Source organism: Coloeus monedula (assembly GCF_965178545.1).
Source record: "Coloeus monedula genome assembly, chromosome: 39".
Lineage (NCBI taxonomy): Eukaryota > Metazoa > Chordata > Aves > Passeriformes > Corvidae > Coloeus > Coloeus monedula.
Genome location: NC_138819.1, coordinates 1,379,501 through 1,404,511, shown reverse-complemented (window position 1 = coordinate 1,404,511; position 25,011 = coordinate 1,379,501). Strand labels below are relative to the sequence as shown.

The following is a 25,011-nucleotide window of genomic DNA, read 5'->3' as shown; positions in this document are numbered from 1 at the left end:
GCACCCTAAAAACTGAGCCCTGGCTCTGGGACACCCCAAAAAGTGGCCCCCAGGTGACCGGGACACCCCAAAAAGGGGCCCAGACCCCCCAAAAAGGGCCCCTGACTCCCCCCCAGACCCCCCAAAAAAGGCCCCTGACCCCCGAGACCCCCCAAAAAGGGCTCCAGAGCCCCCCAGGCTCCCCAAAAAGGGTCACTGGTGACGAGGACACCCCAAAAGGGGCCCAGAGCCCCCAAAAAGGGCCCCTGACCCCCCCATGCCCCTCAAAAAGGGCTCCAGACCCCCCAAAAAAGGCTCCTGACCCTCCCCCAGACACCCCAAAAAGGGCCCCAGAGTCCCCCAGACCCCCCCAAAAGGGTCACTGGTGACTAGGACACCCCAAAAAGGGCCCCAGAGACCCCCAGACACCCCAAAAACGGCCCCAGACGCCCTCAAAAACGGCCCCAGACCCCCCAAAAAAGGCCCCTGACCCCCCCAGACACCCCAAAAAGAGCCCCAGAGCCCCCCAAAACCCCCCAAAAAAAGCTCCAGACTCCTCCAGATCCCCCAAAAATGACTCCAGACCCCCCCAACCCCAAAAAGGGCCCCAGACCCCCCAGAAAGGGCCCTAGACACCCCCAAAAAGGGTCACTGGTGACTAGGACACCCCAAAAAGCACCCCCGACCCCCCAAAAAGGGGCCCAGAGCCCCCAACAAAGGCCCCTGACCCTCCCCCAGACGCCCCAAAAAGAGCCCCAGAGCCCCCCAAAACCCCCCAAAAAGGGCCCCAGACCCCCCCCCAGGCTCCCCAAAAAGGGCCCCAACCCCCCCAAGAAGGGCCCCAGACCCCCCCGACACCCCAAAAAGGGTCACTGGTGACGAGGACACCCCAAAAGGGGCCCAGAGCCCCCAAAAAGGGCCCCTGACCCCCCCATGCCCCTCAAAAAGGGCCCCAGACCCCCCAAAAAAGGCCCCTGACCCTCCCCCAGACACCCCAAAAAGGGCCCCAGAGCCCCCCAGACCCCCAAAAATGACTCCAGACCCTCCCAGACACCCCAAAAAGGGCCCCAGACCCCCCCCCAGGCTCCTCAAAAAGGGCCCCAAACCCCCCAAAAAGGGCCCCAACCTCCCAAAAAAGGGCCCCAGACTCCCCCAGACCCCCCAAACAGGGCGCCGTGCCCTCCGTGCCCCCCGTGCCCGCCGGGCAGGCGCACCCAGCACGCGGATCTCCACGGGCCCGCAGCGGTTCAGCTCCTCCATCCCCTCCACCTCCGTGAAGGTGACGAAGTCGCCGCTCTCGAAGCCGTGACGCGCCTCGTCCAGGCAGGTCACCTCCCCCGGGCACCCCTGCGGGCACACGGCGGGTGAGGGGAGCCAGGAACACCCCTGGGCACCCCTGGAACCCCCCTGGGCACACCTGGAACCCCAGAAACACCCCTGGGCACCCCTGGAACCTCCCCGGGCACCCCTGGAACCCCCAGGGCACCCCAGGAACCCCCCTGGGCACCCCTGGAACCCCAGGAACACCCCTGGGCACCCCTGCAACCCCAGAAACCCCCCTGGGCACCCCAGGAACCCCCCTGGGCACCCCTGCGGGCACACGGGGGTGAGGGGAGCCAGGAACACTACTGGGCACCCCTGGAACCTCCCCGGGCACCCCTGGAACCCCCAGGGCACCCTTGGAACCCCCCTGGGCACCCCTGGAACCCCCCATGGCACACGGGGATGAGGGGAGCCAGGAACACCCCTGGGCACCCCTGGAACCCCAGAAACCCCCCTGGGCACCCCAGAAACCCCCCCCAGGCACCCCTGCGGGCACACGGGGGGTGAGGGGAGCCAGGAACACCCCTGGGCACCCCTGGAACCCCCCAAGAACCCCCAGGGCACCCCAGGAACACCTCCCGGGCACCCCTGGAACCCCAGGAACCCCCCTGGGCACCCCTGTGGGCACACGGGGGTGAGGGGAGCCAGGAACACCCCTGGGCACCCCTGGAACCTCCCTGGGCACCCCTGGAACCCCCAGGGCACCCTTGGAACCCCCCTGGGCACCCCTGGAACCCCCAGGGCACCCCAGGAACCCCCCTGGGCACCCCTGGAACCCCAGAAACACCCCTGGGGTGGCACAAAGGGGACAGAGACGGTGCTGGGGGGACCTGGGCACCCCAGGGGTGGCACAGAGGGGACACAGAAGGTGCTGAGAGGACCCCGGAGTGGCACAAAGGGGACACAGGAGGTGCTGGGGGGTCACAGGGCACCCCTGGGGTGGCACGAAGGGGTCACAGGGGGTGCTGGGGGGTCACAGGGCACCCCTGGGGTGGCACAAAGGGGTCACAGGGCACCCTTGGGGTGGCACAGAGGGGTCACAGGGGGTGCTGGGGGGACACAGGGCACCCCGAAAGGCGCCACGGGCACCGCGGAGGTGCCCCCGTACCTTGGTGACCATGGACACCATGGCACTGAGGGGCTGCTCCCCGTTGGCATCGCTCACCACCATGTCCTCCCCGAAGTCACAGAAGAGCTGCCTGCGGGGGGGGTCAGCGGGGAACCCCAAAAGAGCCCCCCTTGTACCCCCTGTGCCCCCCATGTACCCCCTGTGCCCCCCCACGTACCCCATGTACCCCCTGTGCCCCCCATGTACCCCCTGGGCCCCCTGTGCCCCCCATGTACCCCCTGTGCCCCCCATGTACCCCCTGTGCCCCCCCACGTACCCCATGTACCCCCTGGGCCCCCCATGTACCCCCTGTGCCCCCTGTGCCCCCCATGTACCCCCTGTGCCCCCCACGTACCCCATGTACCCCCTGTGCCCCCCATGTACCCCATGTACCCCCTGTGCCCCCCATGTACCCCCTGTGCCCCCCCACGTACCCCCTGGGCCCCCTGTGCCCCCCATGTACCCCCTGTGCCCCCCATGTACCCCCTGTGCCCCCCCACGTACCCCCTGGGCCCCCTGTGCCCCCCATGTACCCCCTGGGCCCCCCATGTACCCCCTGGGCCCCCCCAGTCCCCCCTGTACCCCCCATGCCCCCCGTGCTCCCCTGGTGCCCCCTGTGCCCCCCGTGCCCCCCCGTGCCCTGCATGCCCCCCATGCTCCCCCCAATGCCCCCCGTGCCCCTCCATGCTCCCCCCGTGCCCCCCACAGTGCCCCCTTTGCCCCCCGTGCCCCCCTGGTGCCCCTCCGTGCCCCCCCATATCCCCCTGTGCCCCCATGCTCCCCCCAGTGCTCCCTTTGCCCCCCCAGTGCCCTGCGTGCCCCCCGTACCCCCAGCGCCCCCCCTGCTCCCCCCACTGCCCCCTGTGCCCCCCATACCCCCCCTGCTCCCCCTGTGCCCCCCAGTGCCCCCCCGTACCCCCACTGCCCCCTGTGCCCCCCATGCTCCCCCCACTGCCCCCTGTGCCCCCCATACCCCCCCTGCTCCCCCAGTGCCCCCCAGTGCCCCCCCGTACCCCCAATGCCCCCTGTGCCCCCCCATGTATGCCCCATACCCTCCATGCCCCCTGTACCCCCCATGCTCCCCCCTCTGTGCCCCCTGTGCCCCCTGTGCCCCCCCATATCCCCCATGTACCCCCCATGCCCCCTTTGCCCCCCCCGTGCCCCCCGTGCCCCCCGTGCCCCCGTACCCGAAGAGCCCGCGGGTATCGGCCACCACCAGTTTGATGCCGTGGCTGTGGCAGAAGTCGCCCACCCAGAGCTGCTCCTCCAGCGGAGAATTGGTCAGGACCACCACCTGCGGGGGAGGGGCAGCCACGTCACCTGTGGGCACCTGGGCACACCTGGGTACACCTGGGATACACCTGGGGGCACCTGGGTACACCTGGGCACACCTGGGCACACCTCGGATACACCTGGGGGCACCTGGGTACACCTGGGCACACCTGGGCACACCTGGGATACACCTGGGCACACCTGGGGTACACCTGGGCACACCTGCGGGCACCTGGGCACACCTGGGATACACCTGGGTACACCTGGGATACACCTGGGCACACCTGGGATACACCTGGGTACACCTGGGTACACCTGGGGGCACCTGGGTACACCTGGGCACACCTCGGATACACCTGGGTACACCTGGGGGCACCTGGGTACACCTCGGATACACCTGGGGTACACCTGGGCACACCTGCGGGCACCTGCGGGCACCTGGGCACACCTGGGTACACCTGGGCACACCTGGGTACACCTGGGTACACCTGGGTACACCTGGGGGCACCTGGGCACACCTCGGATACACCTGGGGCACACCTGGGCACACCTGCGGGCACCTGGGCACACCTCGGATACACCTGGGGCACACCTGGGCACACCTGGGGGCACCTGTGCACACCTGGGGCACACCTGGGCACGCCTGAGGGGCACCTCAGCACAGCTGCTTCACCTGGGGCACACCTGGGGCACACCTGGGGCATAGCTGGGCCACACCTGGGCACACCCAGGCCACACCTGGGCACACCTGAGTCACCCACTTGGGTCACCTGAGCCACCCACAGGTGGGCACCCCCGGCTGAGAGGGCACCCCTGGCCCCACAGAGGGCACCCCCAGCCCCACAGAGGGCACCCCCAGCCCCACAAGGGGCACCCCCAGCCCCACAGAGGGCACCCCCAGCCCCACAGGGGGCACCCCCGGCCCCATGGGGGGCACCCCCGGCCCCATGGGGGGCACCCCCAGCCCCACAGAGGGCACCCCCAGCCCCACGGGGGGCACCCCCGGCCCCACAGAGGGCACCCCCAGCCCCACAGAGGGCACCCCCAGCCCCACAGAGGGCACCCCCAGCCCCACAGAGGGCACCCCCAGCCCCACAGGGGGCACCCCCGGCCCCATGGGGGGCACCCCCGGCCCCATGGGGGGCACCCCCAGCCCCACAGAGGGCACCCCCAGCCCCACGGGGGGCACCCCCGGCCCCACAGAGGGCACCCCCAGCCCCACAGGGGGCACCCCCAGCCCCACAGAGGGCACTCCCGGCCCCACGGGGGGCAGCCCCAGGTGTGCCCGGCGGTGCCCGCAGGTACCTGGAAGGTGCCCAGCAGCTCCTGCGACAGCGGCTCCCGGCTGCTGCTCACGGCCACGTAGGAGTTGAGCTCTGCCAGGCGCGGCAGCGTCGCCTCCGCCCGGCTCCGGCCCACGTCCTCCTCCCGCAGGTAAAACTGGGGAAAAAGGAGGGGTCAGGGGGCTGGAACCCCAAAAGAACCCCAAAACTGCCTCAAAATAACCCAAAACTGCCTCAAAATAACCCCAAAATAACCCAAAATAACCCAAAATACACCAAAACAACCCCAAACCCCACATCCTCCTCCCGCAGGTAAAACTGGGGGAAAAGGAGGGGTCAGGGGGCTGGAACCCCAAAAGAGCCCCAAAATACACCAAAACCGCCTCAAAATAACCCCAAAATAACCCAAAACACCTCAAAATAACCCCAAAATAACCCCAAAATACCCCCAAACCCCACATCCTCCCCCCGCAGGTAAAACTGGGGGGGAAAAGGAGGGGTCAGGGGGCTGGAACCCCAAAAGAACCCCAAAATAACCCAAAACTGCCTCAAAATAACCCAAAACTGCCTCAAAATAACCCCAAAATAACCCAAAATAACCCAAAATACCCCCAAACCCCACGTCCTCCTCCCGCAGGTAAAACTGGGGGGGAAAAGGAGGGGTCAGGGGGCTGGAACCCCAAAAGAACCCCAAAATAACCCAAAAACGCCCCAAAATAACCCCAAAATAACCCAAAATACACCAAAAAGAACCCAAAATACCCCCAAACCCCACGTCCTCCTCCCACAGGTAAAACTGGGGAAAAAGGAGGGGTCAGGGGGGCTGGAACCCCAAAAGAACCCCAAAATAACCCAAAAACGCCCCAAAATACACCAAAACCGCCTCAAATAACCCCAAAATAACCCAAAACACCTCAAAATAACCCCAAAATAACCCCAAAATACCCCCAAACCCCACATCCTCCCCCCGCAGGTAAAACTGGGGGGGAAAAGGAGGGGTCAGGGGGGCTGGAACCCCAAAATACGCCCAAAATACCCCAAAACCGCCTCAAAATAACCCCAAAAGAACCCCAAAACTGCCTCAAAATACCCCAAAACCGCCTCAAAATAACCCCAAAATAACCCCAAAACTGCCTCAAAATAACCCAAAACCGCCCCAAAATAACCCAAAAACACCCCAAAATACACCAAAACCGCCTCAAAACAACCCCAAAATAACCCCAAATACCCCCAAACCCCACGTCCTCCTCCCGCAGGTAAAACTGGGGAAAAAGGAGGGGTCAGGGGGCTGGAACCCCAAAATACGCCCAAAATACCCCAAAAACCGCCTGAAAATAACCCCAAAACTGCCTCAAAATAACCCAAAACCGCCTCAAAATAACCCCAAAATAACCCAAAACTGCCTCAAAATAACCCAAAATAACCCAAAATAACCCAAAACTGCCTCAAAATAACCCAAAATAACCCAAAATACACCAAAACAACCCCAAATACCCCCAAAATAACCCAAAACCACCGCAAAATACACCAAAACCGCCTCAAATAACCCCAAAATAACCCAAAACACCTCAAAATAACCCAAAATACACCAAAACAACCCCAAATACCCCCAAACCCCACGTCCTCCTCCCGCAGGTAAAACTGGGGAAAAAGGAGGGGTCAGGGGGCTGGAACCCCAAAATAACCCAAAACCACCCCAAAATAACCCAAAACAACCCAAAATACCCCAAAACCGCCTCAAAATAACCCCAAAAATACCCCCAAAAACACCCCCAAAAAACCCCCAATTTCTGCCCAAAAACCCTCAAATTCTGCCCAAAAATCCTCAAACTCTGCCCAAAAACCCCCAAATTCTACCCAAAAACCGCCAAATTCTATCCAAAAAACCCCAAATTCTGCCCAAAAACCCCAAACTCTGCCCAAAACACCCCTAATGCTGCCCCCAAAACTCCAAATTCTAGCCAAAAAACCCCAAACTCCACCCAAAAACCCCCAAACTCCACCCAAAACACCCCAAATTCTGCCCAAAAAAACCCAAATTCTCCCAAAAACCCCCAAACGCTCCCCAAAAACCCCAAATTCTCCCAAAAACCCCCAAACTCCACCCAAAAACCCCAAATTCTCCCCAAAAACCCCCAAACTCCACCCAAAAACCCCCAAACTCCACCCAAAAACCCCAAATTCTCCCAAAAACCCCCAAACTCCACCCAAAAACCCCCAAACTCCACCCAAAAAACCCCAAACTCTGCCCAAAAACGCCCCAAACTCTGCCCAAAAACGCCCCAAACTCCACCCAAAAACCCCCAAACTCCACCCAAAAACCCCCAAACTCCACCCAAAACCCCCAAACTCCACCCAAAAACCCCCAAACTCCACCCAAAAACCACCAAACTCCACCCAAAAACCCCAACTTCTCCCCAAAAACACCAAATTCTCCCCAAAACCACCAAATTCTCCCCAAAAACCCCCAAATTCTACCCAAAAACCCCCAAACTCCACCCAAAAACCCCCAAATTCTCCCCAAAACCCCCCAAACTCCACCCAAAAACCCCTAAACTCCACCCAAAAACCCCAAACTCCACCCAAAAAACCCCAAACTCTCCCCAAAAACCCCCAAACTCCACCCAAAAACCCCCAAATTCTCCCCAAAACCCCCAAACTCTCCCCAAAAAACCCCCAAGCTCTCCCCAAAAACCCCCAAACTCCACCCAAAAACCCCCAAACTCCACCCAAAAACCCCCAAACTCCACCCAAAAACCCCCAAACTCCACCCAAAACCCCAAACTCCACCCAAAAACCCCAAACTCCACCCAAAAACCCCCAAACTCCACCCAAAACCCCCCAAACTCCACCCCAAACCCCCCAAATTCTCCCCAAACCCCCCAAATTCTCCCCAAAACCCCCCAAATTCTACCCAAACCCCCCCAAACTCCGCCCAAAAACCCCCAAACTCCACCCAAAAACCCCCAAACTCCACCCAAAACCCCCCAAACTCCACCCAAAACCCCCAAACTCCACCCAAAAACCCCCAAACTCCACCCAAAACCCCCCAAACTCCACCCAAAACCCCCAAACTCCACCCAAAAACCCCCAAACTCCACCCAAAAAACCCCAAACTCCACCCAAAAACCCCCAAATTCTCCCCAAAACCCTCAAACTCCACCCAAAAACCCCCAAACTCCACCCAAAAACCCCAAACTCCACCCAAAACCCCCTAAACTCCACCCAAAAACCCCCAAACTCCACCCAAAACCCCCAAACTCCACCCAAAACCCCCCAAATTCTCCCCAAAACCCCCAAATTCTCCCCAAAAACCCCCAAACTCCACCCAAAAACCCCAAATTCTCCCCAAAACCCCCAAATTCTCCCCAAAAACCCCCAAACTCCACCCAAAACCCCCAAATTCTCCCCAAAACCCCCCAAACTCCACCCAAAAACCCCTAAACTCCACCCAAAAACCCCCAAACTCCGCCCAAAAACCCCAAACTCCACCCAAAAACCCCCAAACTCCACCCAAAACCCCCCAAACTCCACCCAAAAACCCCCAAACTCTGCCCAAAAACGCCCCAAACTCTCCCCAAAACCCCCAAATTCTGCCCCAAAACCCCCCAAACTCCACCCAAAAACCCCCAAACTCCACCCAAAAACCCCCAAACTCCACCCAAAAACCCCAAACTCCACCCAAAAAAACCCAAACTCCACCCAAAGCCCCCCAAACTCTCCCCAAAACCCCAAAATTCTCCCCAAAAAACCCCCAAGCTCTCCCCAAAAACCCCCAAACTCCACCCAAAACCCCCAAACTCCACCCAAAACCCCCCAAACTCCACCCAAAAACCCCCAAATTCTCCCCAAAACCCCCCAAACTCTCACCTGGGACGCCAGGTCGCTCCAGCTCGCGGGCTCGGGGTCGTGCAGCGTGACCGATTTGACCCCGCCCAGGACCAGGTTTTTGGCCACCTCGACGCCCAGGCCCCGTAGCCCCGAGACCAGCACGTTGGAGGTCTGCATGCGCTTCATGGCCTCGTGGCCCAGCACGTACCTGGGGGGGACAGAGGGGGCCCCAAAAAGGTCATGGGGAGCCCTAAAAATCCCCTGAAAACCCAAAAGGGTCATTGGGGGCCCCAAAAAGGTCACTGGGAACCCAAAAAGTCACTGAGAACCCAAAAGGGTCATTGGGAGCCCCAAAAGGTCATTGGGGGCCCCAAAAAGGTCACTGGGAACGCAAAAATTCACTGAGAACCCAAAAAAGGTCACTGGAAACCTCAAAAAGGTCATTGGGAGCCCCAAAAATCCCCTGAAAACCTAAAAGGTCATTGGGGGGTCCTAAAAGGTTACCGGGAGCCCCAAAAATCCCCTGAAACCCCAAAAAGGTCCTTGGGAGCCCCAAAAGGGTCATTGGGATCCTCAAAAACTCAACGGGATCGCCAAAAATCCACTGAGAACCCAAAAAGTCATTGGGGGCCCTAAAAGGTCATTGGGGGGCCCTAAAAGGTCATTGGGGGGCCCTAAAAGGGTCATTGGGGGCCCCAAAAATCCCCTGAAAACCCCAAAGGTCATTGGGAGCCCTAAAAGGGTCATTGGGGGCACTAAAAGGTCACTGGGAGTCCTAAAAGGGTCATTGGGAGCCCTAAAACTCACTGAGAACCCAAAAAGGTCACTGGAAACCCCAAAAGGGTCATTGGGAGCCCCAAAAATCCCCTGAGAACCTAAAAGGTCATTGGGGGCACTAAAAGGTCCTTGGGAGCCCCAAAAATCCACTGAAAACCCAAAAGGGTCATTGGGAGCCCTAAAAGGTCATTAGGGACCCTAAAAGGTCATTGGGAGCCCTAAAAGGTCATTGGGGGCACTAAAAGGTCACTGGGAACCCAAAAATCCCCTGAAAACCCAAAAGGGTCATTGGGGGCCCTAAAAGGTCATTGGGAGTCCTAAAAATCCACTGAGAACCCAAAAGATCACTGGAAACCCCAAAAGGGTCATTGGGGAGCCCCAAAAATCCCCTGAAAACCCAAAAGGGTCATTGGGGGCCCCAAAAAGGTCACTGGGAACCCAAAAAGTCACTGAGAACCCAAAAGGGTCATTGGGGGCACTAAAAGGTCACTGGGAGCCCCAAAAATCCCCTGAAAACCCAAAAGGGTCATTGGGAGCCCCAAAAGGTCATTGGGAGTCCTAAAAGGGTCATTGGGAGCCCTAAAAGGTCACTGGGAACCCAAAAATTCACTGAGAACCCAAAAGGGTCATTGGGGGCCCCAAAAATCCCCTGAAAACCCAAAAGGGTCATTGGGAGCCCTAAAAGGGTCATTGGGGGCCCTAAAAGATCATTGGGAGCCCCAAAAGGGTCATTGGGAGCCCTAAAACTCACTGAGAACCCAAAAAGGTCACTGGAAACCCAAAAGGGTCCTTGGGAGCCCCAAAAGGTCATTGGGGAGCCCTAAAAGGTCACTGGAAACCCCAAAAGGTCATTGGGAGCCCTAAAAGGGTCATTGGGGGACCCTAAAAGGTCATTGGAGTCCTAAAAGGGTCATTGTGAGCCCTAAAACTCACTGAGAACCCAAAAAGGTCACTGGAAACCCCAAAAGGGTCATTGGGAGCCCCAAAAATCCACTGAGAACCCAAAAGGGTCATTGGGAGCCCCAAAAATCCACTGAGAACCCAAAAAGGCCACTGGAAACCCCAAAAAGGTCATTGGGAACCCCAAAAATCCCCTGAAAACCCAAAAGGGTCATTGGGAGCCCCAAAAGGTCATTGGGGGCACTAAAAGGTCATTGGGGGCACTAAAAGGTCATTGGGAGTCCTAAAACTCACTGAGAACCCAAAAAGGTCACTGGAAACCCCAAAAGGGTCCTTGGGAGCCCCAAAAATCCACTGAGAACCCAAAAGGGTCATTGGGAGCCCCAAAAGGTCATTGGGAGCCCCAAAAAGGTCATTGGGGAGCCCCAAAAATCCACTGAGAACCCAAAAAAGCCACTGGAAACCCCAAAAAGGTCACTGGAAACCCCAAAAAGGTCATTGGGAGCCCCAAAAATCCCCTGAAAACCTAAAAAGTCATTGGGATCCTCAAAAACTCAACGGGATCCCTAAAACCTCAAGAGGATCCTCAAAAGCTCACTGAGACCCCAAAAAGGTCACTGAGACCCCAAAAAGGTCACTGGGACCCCAAAAACTCACTGAGACCCCAAAAACTCACTGAGACCCCAAAAACTCACTGAGACCCCAAAGCTCAGCGGGAAAAACCCTAAAGGCTGTGGGGACCCCCCCAATTCAAGCACGTCGGACTCATTGCCCTAAATTCCTAAAAAAACCCCAAATCTACGGGAAAACCCCAAACTATGGGGACCCCCAAATCCCATAAAACACCCCAAATTTATGGGGAAATCCCAATCTATGGGGACCCCAAATCCCATAAAACCCCCCAAATTTATGGGGAAATCCCGATCTATGGGGACCCCAAATCCCATAAAAAACCCCAAATTTATGGGGAAATCCCCAATCTATGGGATCCCCCAAATCCCAAAAAAACCCCCAAATTTATGGGGAAACCCCAAATTTATGGGGAAATCCCAATCTATGGGGACCCCAAATCCTATAAAAAACCCCAAATTTATGGGGAAAACCCAAACTATGGGATCCCCCAAATCCCATAAAAAACCCCAAATTTATGGGGAAATCCCAAATTTATGGGAACCCCAAACCCCATAAAGAGCCCCCAAATTTATGGGGAAACCCCAAATTTACGGGAACCCCAAATCCTAAAAAAACCCCCAAATTTATGGGGAAATCCCAATCTACAGGGACCCCAAATCCCATAAAAAACCCCCAAATTTATGGGGAAATCCCATCTATGGGGACCCCAAATCCCATAAAAAACCCCAAATTTATGGGGAAATCCCATCTATGGGGACCCCAAATCCCATAAAACACCCCAAATTTATGGGGAAATCCCAATCTATGGGGACCCCAAATCCCATAAAAAACCCCAAATTTATGGGGAAATCCCATCTATGGGATCCCCCAAATCCCATAAAAAACCCCAAATTTATGGGGAAATCCCATCTATGGGGACCCCAAATCCCATTAAAACCCCCAAATTTATGGGGGAAATCCCAATCTATGGAGACCCCAAATCCCATAAAAAACCCCCAAATTTATGGGGAAATCCCAATCTATGGGGACCCCAAATCCCATAAAAAACCCCAAATTTATAGGGAAATCCCATCTATGGGAACCCCAAATCCCATAAAAAACCCCAAATTTATGGGAAAACCCCAAATTTATGGGAACCCCAAATCCCATAAAACCCCCAAATTTATGGGGGAACCCCAATCTAAGGGGACCCCAAATCCTAAAAAAACCCCAAATTTATGGGGAAATCCCATCTCTGGGGACCCCAAATCCCATAAAAAACCCCAAATTCATGGGGAAATCCCAATCTATGGGATCCCCCAAATCCCATAAAAAACCCCAAATTTATGGGGAAATCCCATCTCTGGGGACCCCAAATCCCATAAAAAACCCCAAATTCATGGGGAAATCCCAATCTATGGGGACCCCAAATCCCATAAAAAACCCCAAATTTATGGGGAAACTCCAAATTTACGGGAACCCCAAATCCCATAAAACCCCCCAAATTTATGGGGAAATCCCGATCTATGGGGACCCCAAATCCATGAGAATCCCAAAGCCCCCTGGGGACCCCAAAACCACCCGGGATGCCAAAATCCCTCCTGGGGACCCCAAAACTCAAATTTGAGACCCCAAAACCACCCTTGGAGACCCCAAAACACCCCTTGGATACCCCAAAACCCCCCTCAGATACCCCAAAACCACCCCTGGGGACCCCAAAACCCCCCTGGGGACCCCAAAAAGCCCCCAGGGCCCCAAAAATCCCCCCCTGGAGACCCCAAAACTCCACCTGGAAACCCCAAAACCCCCCTCAGATACCTCAAAACCACCCCTGGAGACCCCAAAACCCCCATGGGGACCCCAAAACCCCCCTTGGCTACCCCAAAACTCCACCTGGAGACCCCAAAACCCCCCCAGGGGACCCCAAAAACACCCTGGGGACCCCAAAAACACCCTTGGCTACCCCAAAACTCCACCTGGAGATCCCAAAACTCCACCTGGAGACCCCAAAACTCCTACAGGGGACCCCAAAAACACCCTGGGGACACCAAAAACACCCTTGGATACCCCAAAACCACCCCTGGGGACCCCAAAACCACCCCTGGGACCCCAAAAGCCCCCTTGGCTACCCCAAAACTCCACCTGGAGACCCCAAAACTCCACCCGGAGACCCCAAAACACCCTCTAGAGACCCCAAAACACCCTCTGATACCCCAAGACCACCCCTGGGGACCCCAAAAGCCCCCTTGGCTACCCCAATACTCTACCTGGAGATCCCAAAACCCCCCCAGGGACCCCAAAACCACCCTTGGGGACCCCAAAACCCCCTTTGACTACCCCAAAACTCTACCTAGAGATCCCAAAAACTCCACCTGGAAACCCCAAAACCATCCCAGAGACCCCAAGACCACCCCTGGGGACCCCAAAACCCCCCTTGGACACCCCAAACCCCCCTTGCATACCCCAAAACTCCACCTGGAGACCCCAAAATCCCCCAAGGAGACCCCAAAACCCCCCTGGGGACCCCAAAACCACCCCTGGGACCCCAAAACCCCCCTGAGGACCCCAAAACCACCCTTGGCTACCCCAAAACTCCACCTGGAGACCCCAAAATCCCCCCTGGGGACCCCAAAACCACCCCTGGGGACCCCAAACCCCCCCCTGGGACCCCAAACACCCCTTGGGGACCCCAAAAGCCCCCTTGGCTACCCCAATACTCCACCTGGAAACCCCAAAACCCCCCTCGGATACCCCAAAATTCCCCCAAAAACCCCAAAACCACCCCTTGGATACCCCAAAACTCCACCCGGAGACCCCAAAACCCCCCTGGGGACCCCAAAACCCCCCCAAAGACCCCAAAACCCCCCTTGGATACCCCAAAATCCCCCCTGGGACCCCAAAACCCCCCCAGAGACCCCAAAACCCCCTTTGGCTACCCCAAAACTCCACCTGGAGATCACAAAACCCCCCTCGGATACCCCAAAATCCCCCCCCGAGACCCCAAAATCCCCCCCCAGAGACCCCAAAACTCCCCCAGAGACCCCAAAACCCCCTTTGGCTACCCCAAACCCCCCCTGGAAACACCAAAACTCCCCCTTGGGTACCCCAAAACCAACCCTAGGGACCCCAAAACCCCCCCTGGGGACCCCAAAATCCCCCTTGGTGCCCCCAAACCGCCCCCGTCACTCACAGCTGGCGGGAGTAGAGCCCCTCATCGATCTCGGCCTCGGCCCCGTTCTTCGCCATTCCCTGGGGACACGGGGGGACAGCGGCGTCACCGGGGGGCACCGGGGCACGGGCGGGGGGCACCGGAGATGCCAGGGGGCATGGGAGGGGTGGGGTCACTCGGTGGTGACCAGAAAGGTGGGCAGGTGACACCCAGAGGGTGACAGCGCCCATGGGGAGGGGATATTGGGGACATGGAGGGACGTGAGTGACCCCCAAGAGCCGCAGGTGACACCCTGTGGGTGACAGCACCCGTGGGGAGGGGACATCAAGGGACACGAGTGACCCCCAAAACACCCCAGTGACACCCTGTGGGTGACAGCACCCGTGGGGAGGGGACATCAAGGGACACGAGTCACCCCCAAGAGCCCCCGGTGACACCCTGTGGGTGACACTGCCCATGGTGAAGGGACATCAAGGGACACGAGTCACCCCCAAAACACCCCAGGAACACCCAGAGGGTGACAGCACCCGTGGCGAGGGGACATCGGGGACCTGGGGGACACGTGTGACCCCCAAGAGCTGCAGGTGACACCCTGTGGGTGACACTGCCCATGGTAAAGGGACATCGAGAGACACCTGTGACCCCCAAAACCCCCCAGTGACACCCTGCGGGTGACAGCACCCATAGTAAGGGGACATCGTGAGACACGAGTGACCCCCAAGAACCCCAGGTGACACCCAGAGGGTGACAGTGCCCATCCTGAGGGGACAGTGGGGACCCAGGGGACATGTGTGACCCCCAAGAGCTGCAGGTGACACCCTGTGGGTGACAGCGCCCATGGTGAAGGGACAGGGGGGACCCAAGTGACCCCCAAAACCCCCCGGTGACACCCTGTGGGTGACACTGCCCACGGTGAAGGGACATTGGGGACCTGGGGGACACGTGTGACCCCCAAGAGCTGCAGGTGACACCCTGTGGGTGACAGTGCCCATCATGAGGGGACATGGAGGGACAAGAGTGACCACCAAAACCCCCCGGTGACACCCAGAGGGTGACAGCACCCATGGTGAAGGGACAGGGGGGACCCAGGGGACACGTGTGACCCCCAAAAGCTGCAGGCCACACCCTGTGGGTGACAGCACCCATGGTGAGGGCACATCGAGGGACAAGAGTGACCCCCAAAACCTCCCAGTGACACCCTCTGGGTGACAGCACCCGTGGGGAGGAGACATTGGGGACATCGTGGGACACGTGTGACCCCCAAAACCTCCCAGTGACGCCCTGTGGGTGACACTGCCCATGGTGACGGGACATCAAGAGACACGTGTGACCCCCCCAAGAGCCGCAGGTGACACCCAGAGGGTGACAGTGCCCATGGTGAGGAGACAGTGGGGACCCAGGGGACACATGTGACCCCCAAGAGCTCCCAGTGACACCCTGTGGGTGACAGTGCCCATGGGGAGGGGACATCAAGGGACACGAGTGACCCCAAAAACCCCCAGGTGACACCCTGTGGGTGACAGCGCCCATGGGGAGGGGACATTGAGGGACACGAGTCACCCCCAAGAGCTGCAGGTGACACCCTGTGGGTGACAGCGCCCATGGGGAGGGGTGTCACGAGTGACCCCCAAACCCCCCGGTGACACCCAGAGGGTGCCCCGGCCCGCGGGGGTGGCACTCACGTTGGTGGGGGTGACGCTGGGGGACACGGCGGGGGCAGGGGCACGGCTGGAGCCCGTCGGTGGCTCAGACCCAGAGACGCGGCGCTTCTTCGACAGCGGGGAGCTGGACATCTGCGGGCAAGGACACGGTCAGGGGACAGCTGGGGACAGCTGGGGACAAGGACAGGGTCAGGGGACAGCTGGGGACAAGGACAGGGTCAGGGGACAGCTGGGGACAAGGACAGGGTCAGAGGATGTTTGGGGATATCTGAGGACAAGGACAGGGTCAGGGGACATCTGGAGACAAGGACAGGTCAGGGGATGTTTGGGGACAGCTGGGGACAAGGACAGGGCCAGAAGATGTTCGGGAACATCTGAGGACAAGAACAGGGTCAGGGGACAGCTGAAGACAAGGACAGGTCAGGGGATGTTTGGGGACATCTGAGGACAAGGACAGGTCAGGGGACATCCATGGACAGGTGAGGGGATGTTTGGGGACAGCTGAGGACAAGGACAGGGTCAGGGGACACCCAGGGACATCTGGGGACAGGGACAGGGGCAAGGGACACCCAGGAACATCTGGGGACAGGGACAGGGGCAAGGGACACCCAGGGACATCTGAGGGCAAGGACAGGTCAGGGGATGTTTGGGGACATCTGGGGATAAGGACAGGGGCAGGGGACACCCAGGAACATCTGGGGACGAGGACAAGTCTGGGGACAGCTGGGGACAAGGACAGGGGCAGGGGATGTTTGGGGACAGTTGGGGACAGGTCAGGGGACACCCAGGGACATCTGGGGACACGGACAGGGTCAGGGGATGTTTGGGGACATCTGGGGACAAGGAGAGGGGCAAGGGACGTCTGGGGGGCAAGGACAGGGGCAGGGGATGTCTGGGGACACCTTGGGACAAGGACAGGTCAGGGGACCGCTGAGGACAGCAAGGAACTGGACATCTGGGGCCAGAGTCAGCAGCCCTCTGGGGACAGAGGGGAACTGGACATCGGGGGACAGAACACAGCCAGGGTCCCACGGGGCCACCGGGAGAGCCACGGGGGGCAGGAGGTGCCACCTGTGGTGCCACGAGGTCCGGTGACCCCCGGCGTGGGTGGCACTGAGGAGGACACGGTGACCCACGGGGTGACAACAGAGCCCCGGGTGGCAGCGGGGACGGGGCCAGGGGGTGGCACGGGGTGACACGGAGGGCGGTGGGTGCCGCCGGAGGTGGCACCGGGCATGGAGAGGGGGATGCTGCAGGGTGACACCGAGAGACACCGCGGACAGACAGGGTGACACCAGGGGAACGGGGTCACGGGCGGGGCCGCCGGGTGCCACAGCCGCTCTGTGCCACCGCTCGGGCCCGCCCGAGGGCCACCAGGGAGGGCCAGGGTGACACTGGGGGACACGGAGGGACGGAGTGCGACAGCGGATGGCACCGCACGCTGCGAGGCGACACTCGGGGACACGGGCAGGGTGGCACTAAGGAGCAATGAGGGACACCGGACCACACCAGCACCCGCAGCAGCCGCACACCGCAATGGGCTCCCAGCACCGAGGGCCCGCGGGGTCCCGGGCGCCGTCCCCGGGGCCAACCCCGCTCTCGGGGCCGCTCTTCGCGGGGATTCCCCATTAACCGGGGGGGAGGGGGGGGTCCCAGTCCCGGTGGTCCCACTGGGGGGTTCCCCATCCCCGGGAGGCGCTTTCCCAGTCCCGGGGATCCCTGAGGGGAAGTCCTAATCCCGGCCCGGGTTCCTCATCCTGAGGGCTCCCGCCAGGGACCCGGTTCCCCCATCACGGCTCCCCCCGCCCCCCTCAGGCCCGGCGCCGGGTCTCCCAGCGCGGGGCCGGACTCGCGCGCCCCGGGGCCGCTCCCCCGCGTTCCCCCAGCCCGGGGCACCCCCCGAGGACCCCCGGGATCCGCCCCGGCCCCGCACCAATGTCGCTGTCCAGGCCCCGCCGCCGGGTCCCGCCCGCTCCGCTCGGCTCCTCCGCGACAAGATGGCGGCCGCGGCCGCTGCCACCCGCCGCCCCCTCCCTGCGCGCGGCCGGCCACGCCCCCCGCGCTCTCCCATTGGTCTGCTTCTCCCGGCGCTCCGCTCCTATTGGCCGTCGCCTCCCGCCACCGCCCGCCCCCTCCCTTCCCCGCCTCACCCGACGCGGGGATTGGGCGGGCGCGCCCCGGCTGGCCACGCCCCTTTCCTGCCGCAGGGCCCGGATGGGGAAGGCCCCGCCCCCTGCGTGCATACGGAATGAGCCGAGCGCGGCCTCGTGACTCGGCGCGGCGCGCGCCGCCCCGACGGCGGCCGACAGGGGACACGGGGTTGGAAAGGGCGGAGCACGGGCGGGGGGCTGTGGGTGGGTCTGCGGAGGGGGGTAAGGGAGGTGTAGGAACCCATGGGGGGCTGTAGGAATTTAAGGGGGGGTTGTGTGGGGCTCGAGAGAACCGTGAGAGGCCCGTAGGAGCTTTTAAAGAGCGCGGAGAAAGCCACGGGAGATTTTACATAGCGTCACGCCGGATTACACAACTCCGCGAAAACGCGAGAAAAAAATACAGAAGATTTTGGGAGCTTCTAACAGCGCCTGTGAAGTTCTCCTAAATTATATGGGGACTTACAGGAATCTGTAGGGGACCCGCCGAGCCGCAGGGGGCTGTGGGGATGCTCCAACGTGGACAACCAGGGGAGTGCGGAGGAGCTGAGGGGGCTATAGGGGCCGAGCGGGGTCTATAGGGGCCGAGCGGGGTCTATAGGGCCCTATAGGGTCCCACTGGCAGTTCTGTGGGGCTGCGAGGGCCCCCAGAGGGGGCTGAAGCGGCCGTAAGGAGCCGTGAGGGGCCATAGGGCCACAATGGGCGGGGCCGTGGGAACGAGGGCGCCATTTCCGCGCGTTGTCGCCGCCTGGTGACGTCACGGAGGCGCAAGGGCCGCTGGGAAATGTAGTCTTCTGTTCTCTCCGGCCGCCCCCCTCTCCCCAAAATAAAAAGTCCAGGAGTCGGAGGGGACGCAGCGCTTTATTCCCAAAGGGACCCTCCCCAGCCCTCGAGACTCCTGGGGGGGATTTGGGGGTCCGGGGTCACTCTGGGGGGGATTTGGGGCTCCGGGGTCACTCCTGGGGGGGCAGAGAGAGGCGCTCGGGGTCGTAGTAGTTGGAGGTGAGCAGGGGCAGCCCCCGGCGCTCCCGTTCCCGCACCTGGATCTCGGCCTCGCGCCGTGCCCACTGCTGCAGCCTGTGGGGAGGGGGTGGGGAGGGGCAGGTGAACCCCCCCAACCCCCCCTCAGATCCCCCAAACCTTGGGGATCCACGGGGAGATCCCAACCCCCCACCAGGCATCCAATTCCCACCCCCCTCAAGCACCCAGGGGTCCCTAGAGGTCCCCGTGCACCCCCTCAGAGCCCACCCTAAGCCCCCCCAGCACCTACAGCCCCCCCCCCCAAACCCCTACGGGGCTCTGGAGCCCCCAAAATCCTCTCACAGGTGCCCCAAATCTTCTCCCCCAGCCCCCCATGGGCTCCTATGGACCCCCCCCCCCAGAGCTTCCGAGGACCCTGCAGACCCCAAAGGCTCCAGCGAGGCTCTTGTGGGCCCCAAAACTCCCTCGGGAGGTCCCACAGAACTCTCAGCAAACCCCTACAGCACCCACAGCCCCCTTAGGAACCCCCTACAGTGCCCAAAACCCCCTTAGAAACCCCCTACAGCCCCCTTAGAAACCCCCCACAACACCCACAGCCCCCTTAAAAATCTCCTACAGCACCTACAGCCCCCTTAGAACCTCCCTACAGCGCCCAAAACCCCCTTAGAACCTCTCTACAGCGCCCAAAACCCCCTTAGAACCTCTCTACAGCGCCCAAAACCCCCTTAGAACCTCCCTACAGCGACCAAAACCCCCTTAGAACCTCTCTACAGCGCCCGAAACCCCCTTAGAACCTCTCTACAGCGCCCAAAACCCCCTTAGAACCTCCCTACAGCGCCCAAAACCCCCTTAGAAACCCCCTACAGTGCCCAAAACCCCCTTAGAAACCCCCTACAGTGCCCGAAACCCCCTTAGGACCTCCCTACAGTGCCCAAAACCCCCTTAGAAACCCCCCACAACGCCCACAGCCCCATTAGGAGCCCCCTACAATACCCTCAGCCCCCTTAGAAACCCCCTACAGCGCCCAAAACCCCCTTAGAAACCCTCTACAACCCCTTAGGAACCCCCATTAGCACCCACAGCCCCCTTAGAACCTCCCTACAGCACCCAAAACCCCCTTAGAAACCCCCTACAGCACCCTGAGCCCCCTTAGAAACTGCCCACAGTCCCCTTAGGAACCCCCTACAGCCCCCAGACCCCAAAAGCATCACTGGAACCCCTCCCCCACAAACTCCCCAGCAGCTCCCTCGGGGCTGTCGCCCTTCCCCGTCACCCTGGGGAGATTTTTTGGGTTTTTTGGGGTTTTTGGGGTGAGCGCCCCGCCCCTCACGGACCCGTAGTCGGGCAGGTAGTGCAGGAAGACGGAGCCCAGGACGATGGCGACGGAGACGCCGGCCAGGAACACGGCGCGCATGTTGAGCGCGTCGGCGGCGGGGTCGGCAGAGAAGCCGTGGAAGTCGGGGTTCTGCTCGGGGGGAGGGGAGGGGGAGGGGCCTGCTGAGCCCCCCAGCCCCGCCCAGGGACCCCCAGGTGTGTCCCCCCTCCCCCAATTCGGCACAAGCCACGCCCCTCCCCTGCCCCACCCAGGGACCCCCAGGTGTGTCCCCCCTCCCCCAATTCGGCACAAGCCACGCCCCTCCTTGGCCACCCCCAGGGACCCCCAGGTGTGTCCCCCCTCCCCCAATTCGGCACAAGCCACGCCCCTCCTTGGCCACGCCCAGGGACCCCCAGGTGTGTCCCCCTCCCCAAATTGGGCACAAGCCACGCCCCTCCTTGGCCACGCCCAGGGACCCCCAGGTGTGTCCCCCCCCAATTGGGCACAAGCCACGCCCCCAGCCCCACCCACCCCGTGCCTGGCTAAGCCCCGCCCACAAGCACGCCCCGCCCACAAGCCCCTCCCACCCAACCAGAGCCATTCATAAACTCCCAAAGCCCCGCCCACCACAGTGAAACCACGCCCACTCCGTCCGAAACCACGCCCCCTCCCCTTCCGCCAATCCACTCCCACCAAAGCTCCGCCCCAAGCCCCGCCCCAGACCACGCCCCCCCGCCATCCCCGCCCCAAGCCCCGCTCGCCCTTGGCCACCCGCGCACCTTTCTCTGCGCCACCAGCATCGGCTCCTCGTCGTGCGCGTCGGCTCCGAGCGGCCGCGGCAGCGCCACGGCCCCGGGCGGCCCCGCCGAGCGGCCCCGGGCCCCGCCGGGCATCGCCGGCATCGCCCGCAGCGCCCTCAGCGCCCTCAGCGCCCGCGCTGCCATCTTGCCCCGCCGCTTCGCCCCGCCTCTTCCGCTCGGTCGGACCAATCGCGACCGCGCACCGGCGCCGCGTCCCTCCCCCGCGCCGCGCAGCCAATCACAGCCCGGCGCTGATTTTGTCCCACCCACTCCCTCGCGGTGGCCCCGCCTACTTTTGCACCGCAGCCAATCACAGCGCGCCGTAGCGCTGCACCGCCCCCCTCTGCGGTGTTAACCAATAAGAACGCGGGTTGCGCGGATCGGCGGGAGCGCGGCCCAATGGAAGCGCGGCGGGGGCGGGCGCTCGGGCCGGGCCTGGCTGAGCGGGAGCGCTGCCGCCATTTTGGTGCTCGGGAGCGGCGGCGGCGGCGGCGGAGCCCGGGAAGGTCGGAAGGTGCGGGCGGGGCTGGGCGGGACGGGCCTGCCCGGGATGGGGCGGGGTCTGTGGGGAGGGCCGGAGGGTGACCGGAATAGTGCGGGGCTGACCGGAATGGGAGGGGCTGACCGGGAGGGGCGGGACTGACCGGAACTCCCGGTGCGATTTGTGAGGGAGGTGCTGCGAGAGCGGGACGCGGGGATAACATTTGCATGCTAATTAGGAGGCGTGGAGTCGTGTGCTAATTAGGGGGCGTGGTTTGTATGCTAATTAGGGGCGGGGCACGAGGGTGGGCGTGTGTGTTCCTCGTCCTCTGCCCAGCTCCCAGTGGCCCCCAGTTCATCCCAGTTCGACCTTAATTTTGTTCCGTTTATCCCCTGGAGCAGCTCAATTTCTCATAGAATTTCTCAGTGATTTCTCTCGGTTCATCCTAGTACAGCGCCAGTTCATTCACGTTTATTTCCCTTGAAATCCCAGCTTCCCAGTACCTCCCAGTTGCCTCCCAGTTGCCTCCCAGTCTGCCCAGTTGCTGCCCTCGCAGGCGCTGGCACCATGGAGTACGAGCGCAGGTACGGGGGGGGGGCACCTGGGGATCCCCCAAATTCAGGACTGAGGGGAGGGGAACACCTGGGGAGCTCTTGGGGGACATTCCGGGACCCCCACGGAGCAAAACTTTGATATTTTGGGGGTCCCCAAGAGGGTGAGGGGACTTTGGGAAGGGAGGGCACATTTGGGGGCACCTCAGGGGGCATTTAGGGTCTCCCAAAAGAGTTGATGGCACTTGAGGGAGCTTTTGGGGACCCCTAAGGGTGGCCGGGGCCTTTTGGGGTCTCTGAGGGGCAGATTTGGGGGACCCTCAAGAGTTTGGGGGGGCACCTGACCCCAACCCCTCTTTGGGCATTTTGGGGTGACTGAGGGGCAGATTTGGGGGCCCTCAAGAGTTTGGGGGGGCACATCTGACCCCCAGCCCCTCTCTGGAGCCTTTTGGGGTGACTGAGGGGCAGATTTGGGGGCCCCTCAAGGTTTTGGGGGGCACATCTGACCCTCAGCCCCTCTTTGGGCATTTTGGGGTCTCTGAGGGGCAGATTTGGGGGCCCCTCAAGGTTTTGGGGGGCACATCTGACCCTCAGCCCCTCTTTGGGCATTTTGGGGTCACTGAGGGGCAGATTTGGGGGGCCCCTCAAGGTTTTGGGGGGCACCTGACCCCAACCCCTCATTGGAACCTTTTGGGGTGACTGAGGGGCAGATTTGGGGACCCTCAAGGTTTTGGGGGGCACCTGACCCCAACCCCTCTCTGGGGCCTTTTGGGGTGACTGAGGGGCAGATTTGGGGACCCTCAAGAGTTTGGGGGGCACCTGACCCCAACCCCTCTTTGGAGCCTTTTGGGGTGACTGAGGGGCAGATTTGGGGGACCCTCAAGGTTTTGGGGGGGCACATCTGACCCCCAGCCCCTCTTTGGGCATTTTGGGGTCTCTGAGGGGCAGATTTGGGGGGCCCTCAAGGTTTTGGGGGGCACATCTGACCCTCAGCCCCTCTCTGGGGCATTTTGGGGTGACTGAGGGGCAGATTTGGGGGCCCCTCAAGAGTTTTGGGGGGCACCTGACCCCAACCCCTCTCTGGGGCATTTTGGGATCACTGAGGGGCAGATTTGGGGGGCCCTCAAGAGTTTGGGGGGGCACATCTGACCCTCAGCCCCTCTCTGGAGCCTTTTGGGGTGACTGAGGGGCAGATTTGGGGGACCCTCAAGGTTTTGGGGGGCACATCTGACCCCCAGCCCCTCTTTGAGCATTTTGGGGTCACTGAGGGACAGATTTGGGGACCCTCAAGGTTTTGGGGGGCACCTGACCCCAACCCCTCGTTGGAGCCTTTTGGGGTCACTGAGGGGCAGATTTGGGGGCCCCTCAAGAGTTTTGGGGGCACCTGACCCCAACCCCTTGTTGGAGCCTTTTGGGGTGACTGAGGGGCAGATTTTGGGGACCCTCAAGGTTTTGGGGGGCACATCTGACCCTCAGCCCCTCTCTGGGGCTTTTTGGGGTGACTGAGGGGCAGATTTGGGGACCCTCAAGGCTTTGGGGGGGCACCTGACCCCCAACCCCTCTTTGGGCATTTTGGGGTCACTGAGGGGCAGATTTGGGGGCCCCTCAAGAGTTTGGGGGGCACCTGACCCCAACCCCTCGTTGAAACCTTTTGGGGTCTCTGAGGGGCAGATTTGGGGGGCCCCTCAAGGTTTTGGGGGGCACATCTGACCCCCAGTCCCTCTTTGGGCATTTTGGGGTGACTGAGGGGCAGATTTGGGGACCCTCAAGAGTTTGGGGGGGCACATCTGACCCTCAGCCCCTCGTTGGAGCCTTTTGGGGTGACTGAGGGGCAGATTTGGGGGATCCTCAAGGTTTTGGGGGGCACATCTGACCCTCAGCCCCTCTTTGGGCATTTTGGGGTCTCTGAGGGGCAGATTTGGGGACCCTCAAGGTTTTGGGGGGCACATCTGACCCCCAACCCCTCTTTGGGCATTTTGGGGTCTCTGAGGGGCAGATTTGGGGCTCTCAAGAGTTTTGGGGGGCACATCTGACCCTCAGCCCCTCTTTGAGCATTTTGGGGTGACTGAGGGGCAGATTTGGGGGCCCCTCAAGGTTTTGGGGGGCACCTGACCCCAACCCCTCTCTGGGGCCTTTTGGGGTGACTGAGGGGCAGATTTGGGGGACCCTCAAGAGTTTGGGGGGGCACCTGACCCCCAGCCCCTCTCTGGAACCTTTTGGGGTCTCTGAGGGGCAGATTTGGGGGACCCTCAAGAGTTTGGGGGGCACCTGACCCCAGCCCCTCTTTGGGCATTTTGGGGTGACTGAGGGGCAGATTTGGGGGACCCTCAAGGTTTTGGGGGGCACCTGACCCCCAACCCCTCGTTGGAGCCTTTTGGGGTCTCTGAGGGGCAGATTTGGGGGAGCCTCAAGGTTTTGGGGGGCACATCTGACCCTCAGCCCCTCTTTGGGCATTTTGGGGTGACTGAGGGGCAGATTTGGGGGACCCTCAAGGTTTTGGGGGGCACCTGACCCCAACCCCTCGTTGGAGCCTTTTGGGGTGACTGAGGGGCAGATTTGGGGCTCCTCAAGGTTTTGGGGGGCACATCTGACCCCCAACCCCTCGCCAGGGGTGGCCGTGGGGACCGGACGGGGCGTTACGGGGGTGCCCCGGGCGAGGACGGCTCCCGCAGCCAGCGTGACCACGACTATCGCGATATGGACTACCGTGGCTACGGGGGCCCTCCGGAGGGACCCCCCTCTGCTGGGACTCCCCCCCAGGTGGGTGCTGGGTGCTGGGGAGGGCTCACCCTGCAGCAGGTGGGTGCTTGGGGATTTTTG

General features: G+C 61.3%; 3 protein-coding genes across 3 annotated transcripts in view; 1 reads left to right on the top strand and 2 right to left on the bottom strand.

Moving 5' to 3' along the window:
* UBA1 (ubiquitin like modifier activating enzyme 1) overlaps window positions 1-17,943 on the bottom strand; it is a 46,401-nt gene extending 28,458 nt beyond the window's left edge. Inside the window, exons 1-8 of the mRNA XM_082300318.1 lie at window positions 17,849-17,943; window positions 15,937-16,047; window positions 14,276-14,334; window positions 8,836-9,004; window positions 4,988-5,122; window positions 3,598-3,704; window positions 2,411-2,501; window positions 1,194-1,326 (exon numbers count right to left, since the gene is read on the bottom strand). Of these exons, the coding sequence (XP_082156444.1) occupies window positions 1,194-1,326; window positions 2,411-2,501; window positions 3,598-3,704; window positions 4,988-5,122; window positions 8,836-9,004; window positions 14,276-14,334; window positions 15,937-16,047 (805 nt within the window). The 5' untranslated portion in view covers window positions 17,849-17,943. The remainder of the gene's footprint in view (window positions 1-1,193; window positions 1,327-2,410; window positions 2,502-3,597; window positions 3,705-4,987; window positions 5,123-8,835; window positions 9,005-14,275; window positions 14,335-15,936; window positions 16,048-17,848) is intronic.
* A 962-nt stretch (window positions 17,944-18,905) lies between these two features.
* Window positions 18,906-21,329, bottom strand: NDUFB11 (NADH:ubiquinone oxidoreductase subunit B11). The gene is made up of 3 exons (XM_082300337.1): window positions 21,139-21,329; window positions 20,379-20,509; window positions 18,906-19,140 (listed from the first exon to the last, which is right to left on the bottom strand). The coding sequence occupies exons 1-3, from the start codon at window positions 21,301-21,303 to the stop codon at window positions 19,017-19,019; spliced, it is 420 nt and encodes a 139-aa protein (XP_082156463.1). The 5' UTR covers window positions 21,304-21,329; the 3' UTR covers window positions 18,906-19,016.
* Window positions 21,330-21,599: 270 nt separating this feature from the next.
* The window catches only part of LOC309584309 (RNA-binding protein 10-like), a gene marked incomplete at its 3' end in the record, with an annotated part of 44,592 nt that continues 41,180 nt past the window's right edge, over window positions 21,600-25,011 (top strand). The window contains exons 1-3 of the mRNA XM_082300268.1: window positions 21,600-21,673; window positions 22,133-22,224; window positions 24,801-24,951. Coding sequence (XP_082156394.1) covers window positions 22,208-22,224; window positions 24,801-24,951 — 168 coding nt within the window. The 5' untranslated portion in view covers window positions 21,600-21,673; window positions 22,133-22,207. The remainder of the gene's footprint in view (window positions 21,674-22,132; window positions 22,225-24,800; window positions 24,952-25,011) is intronic.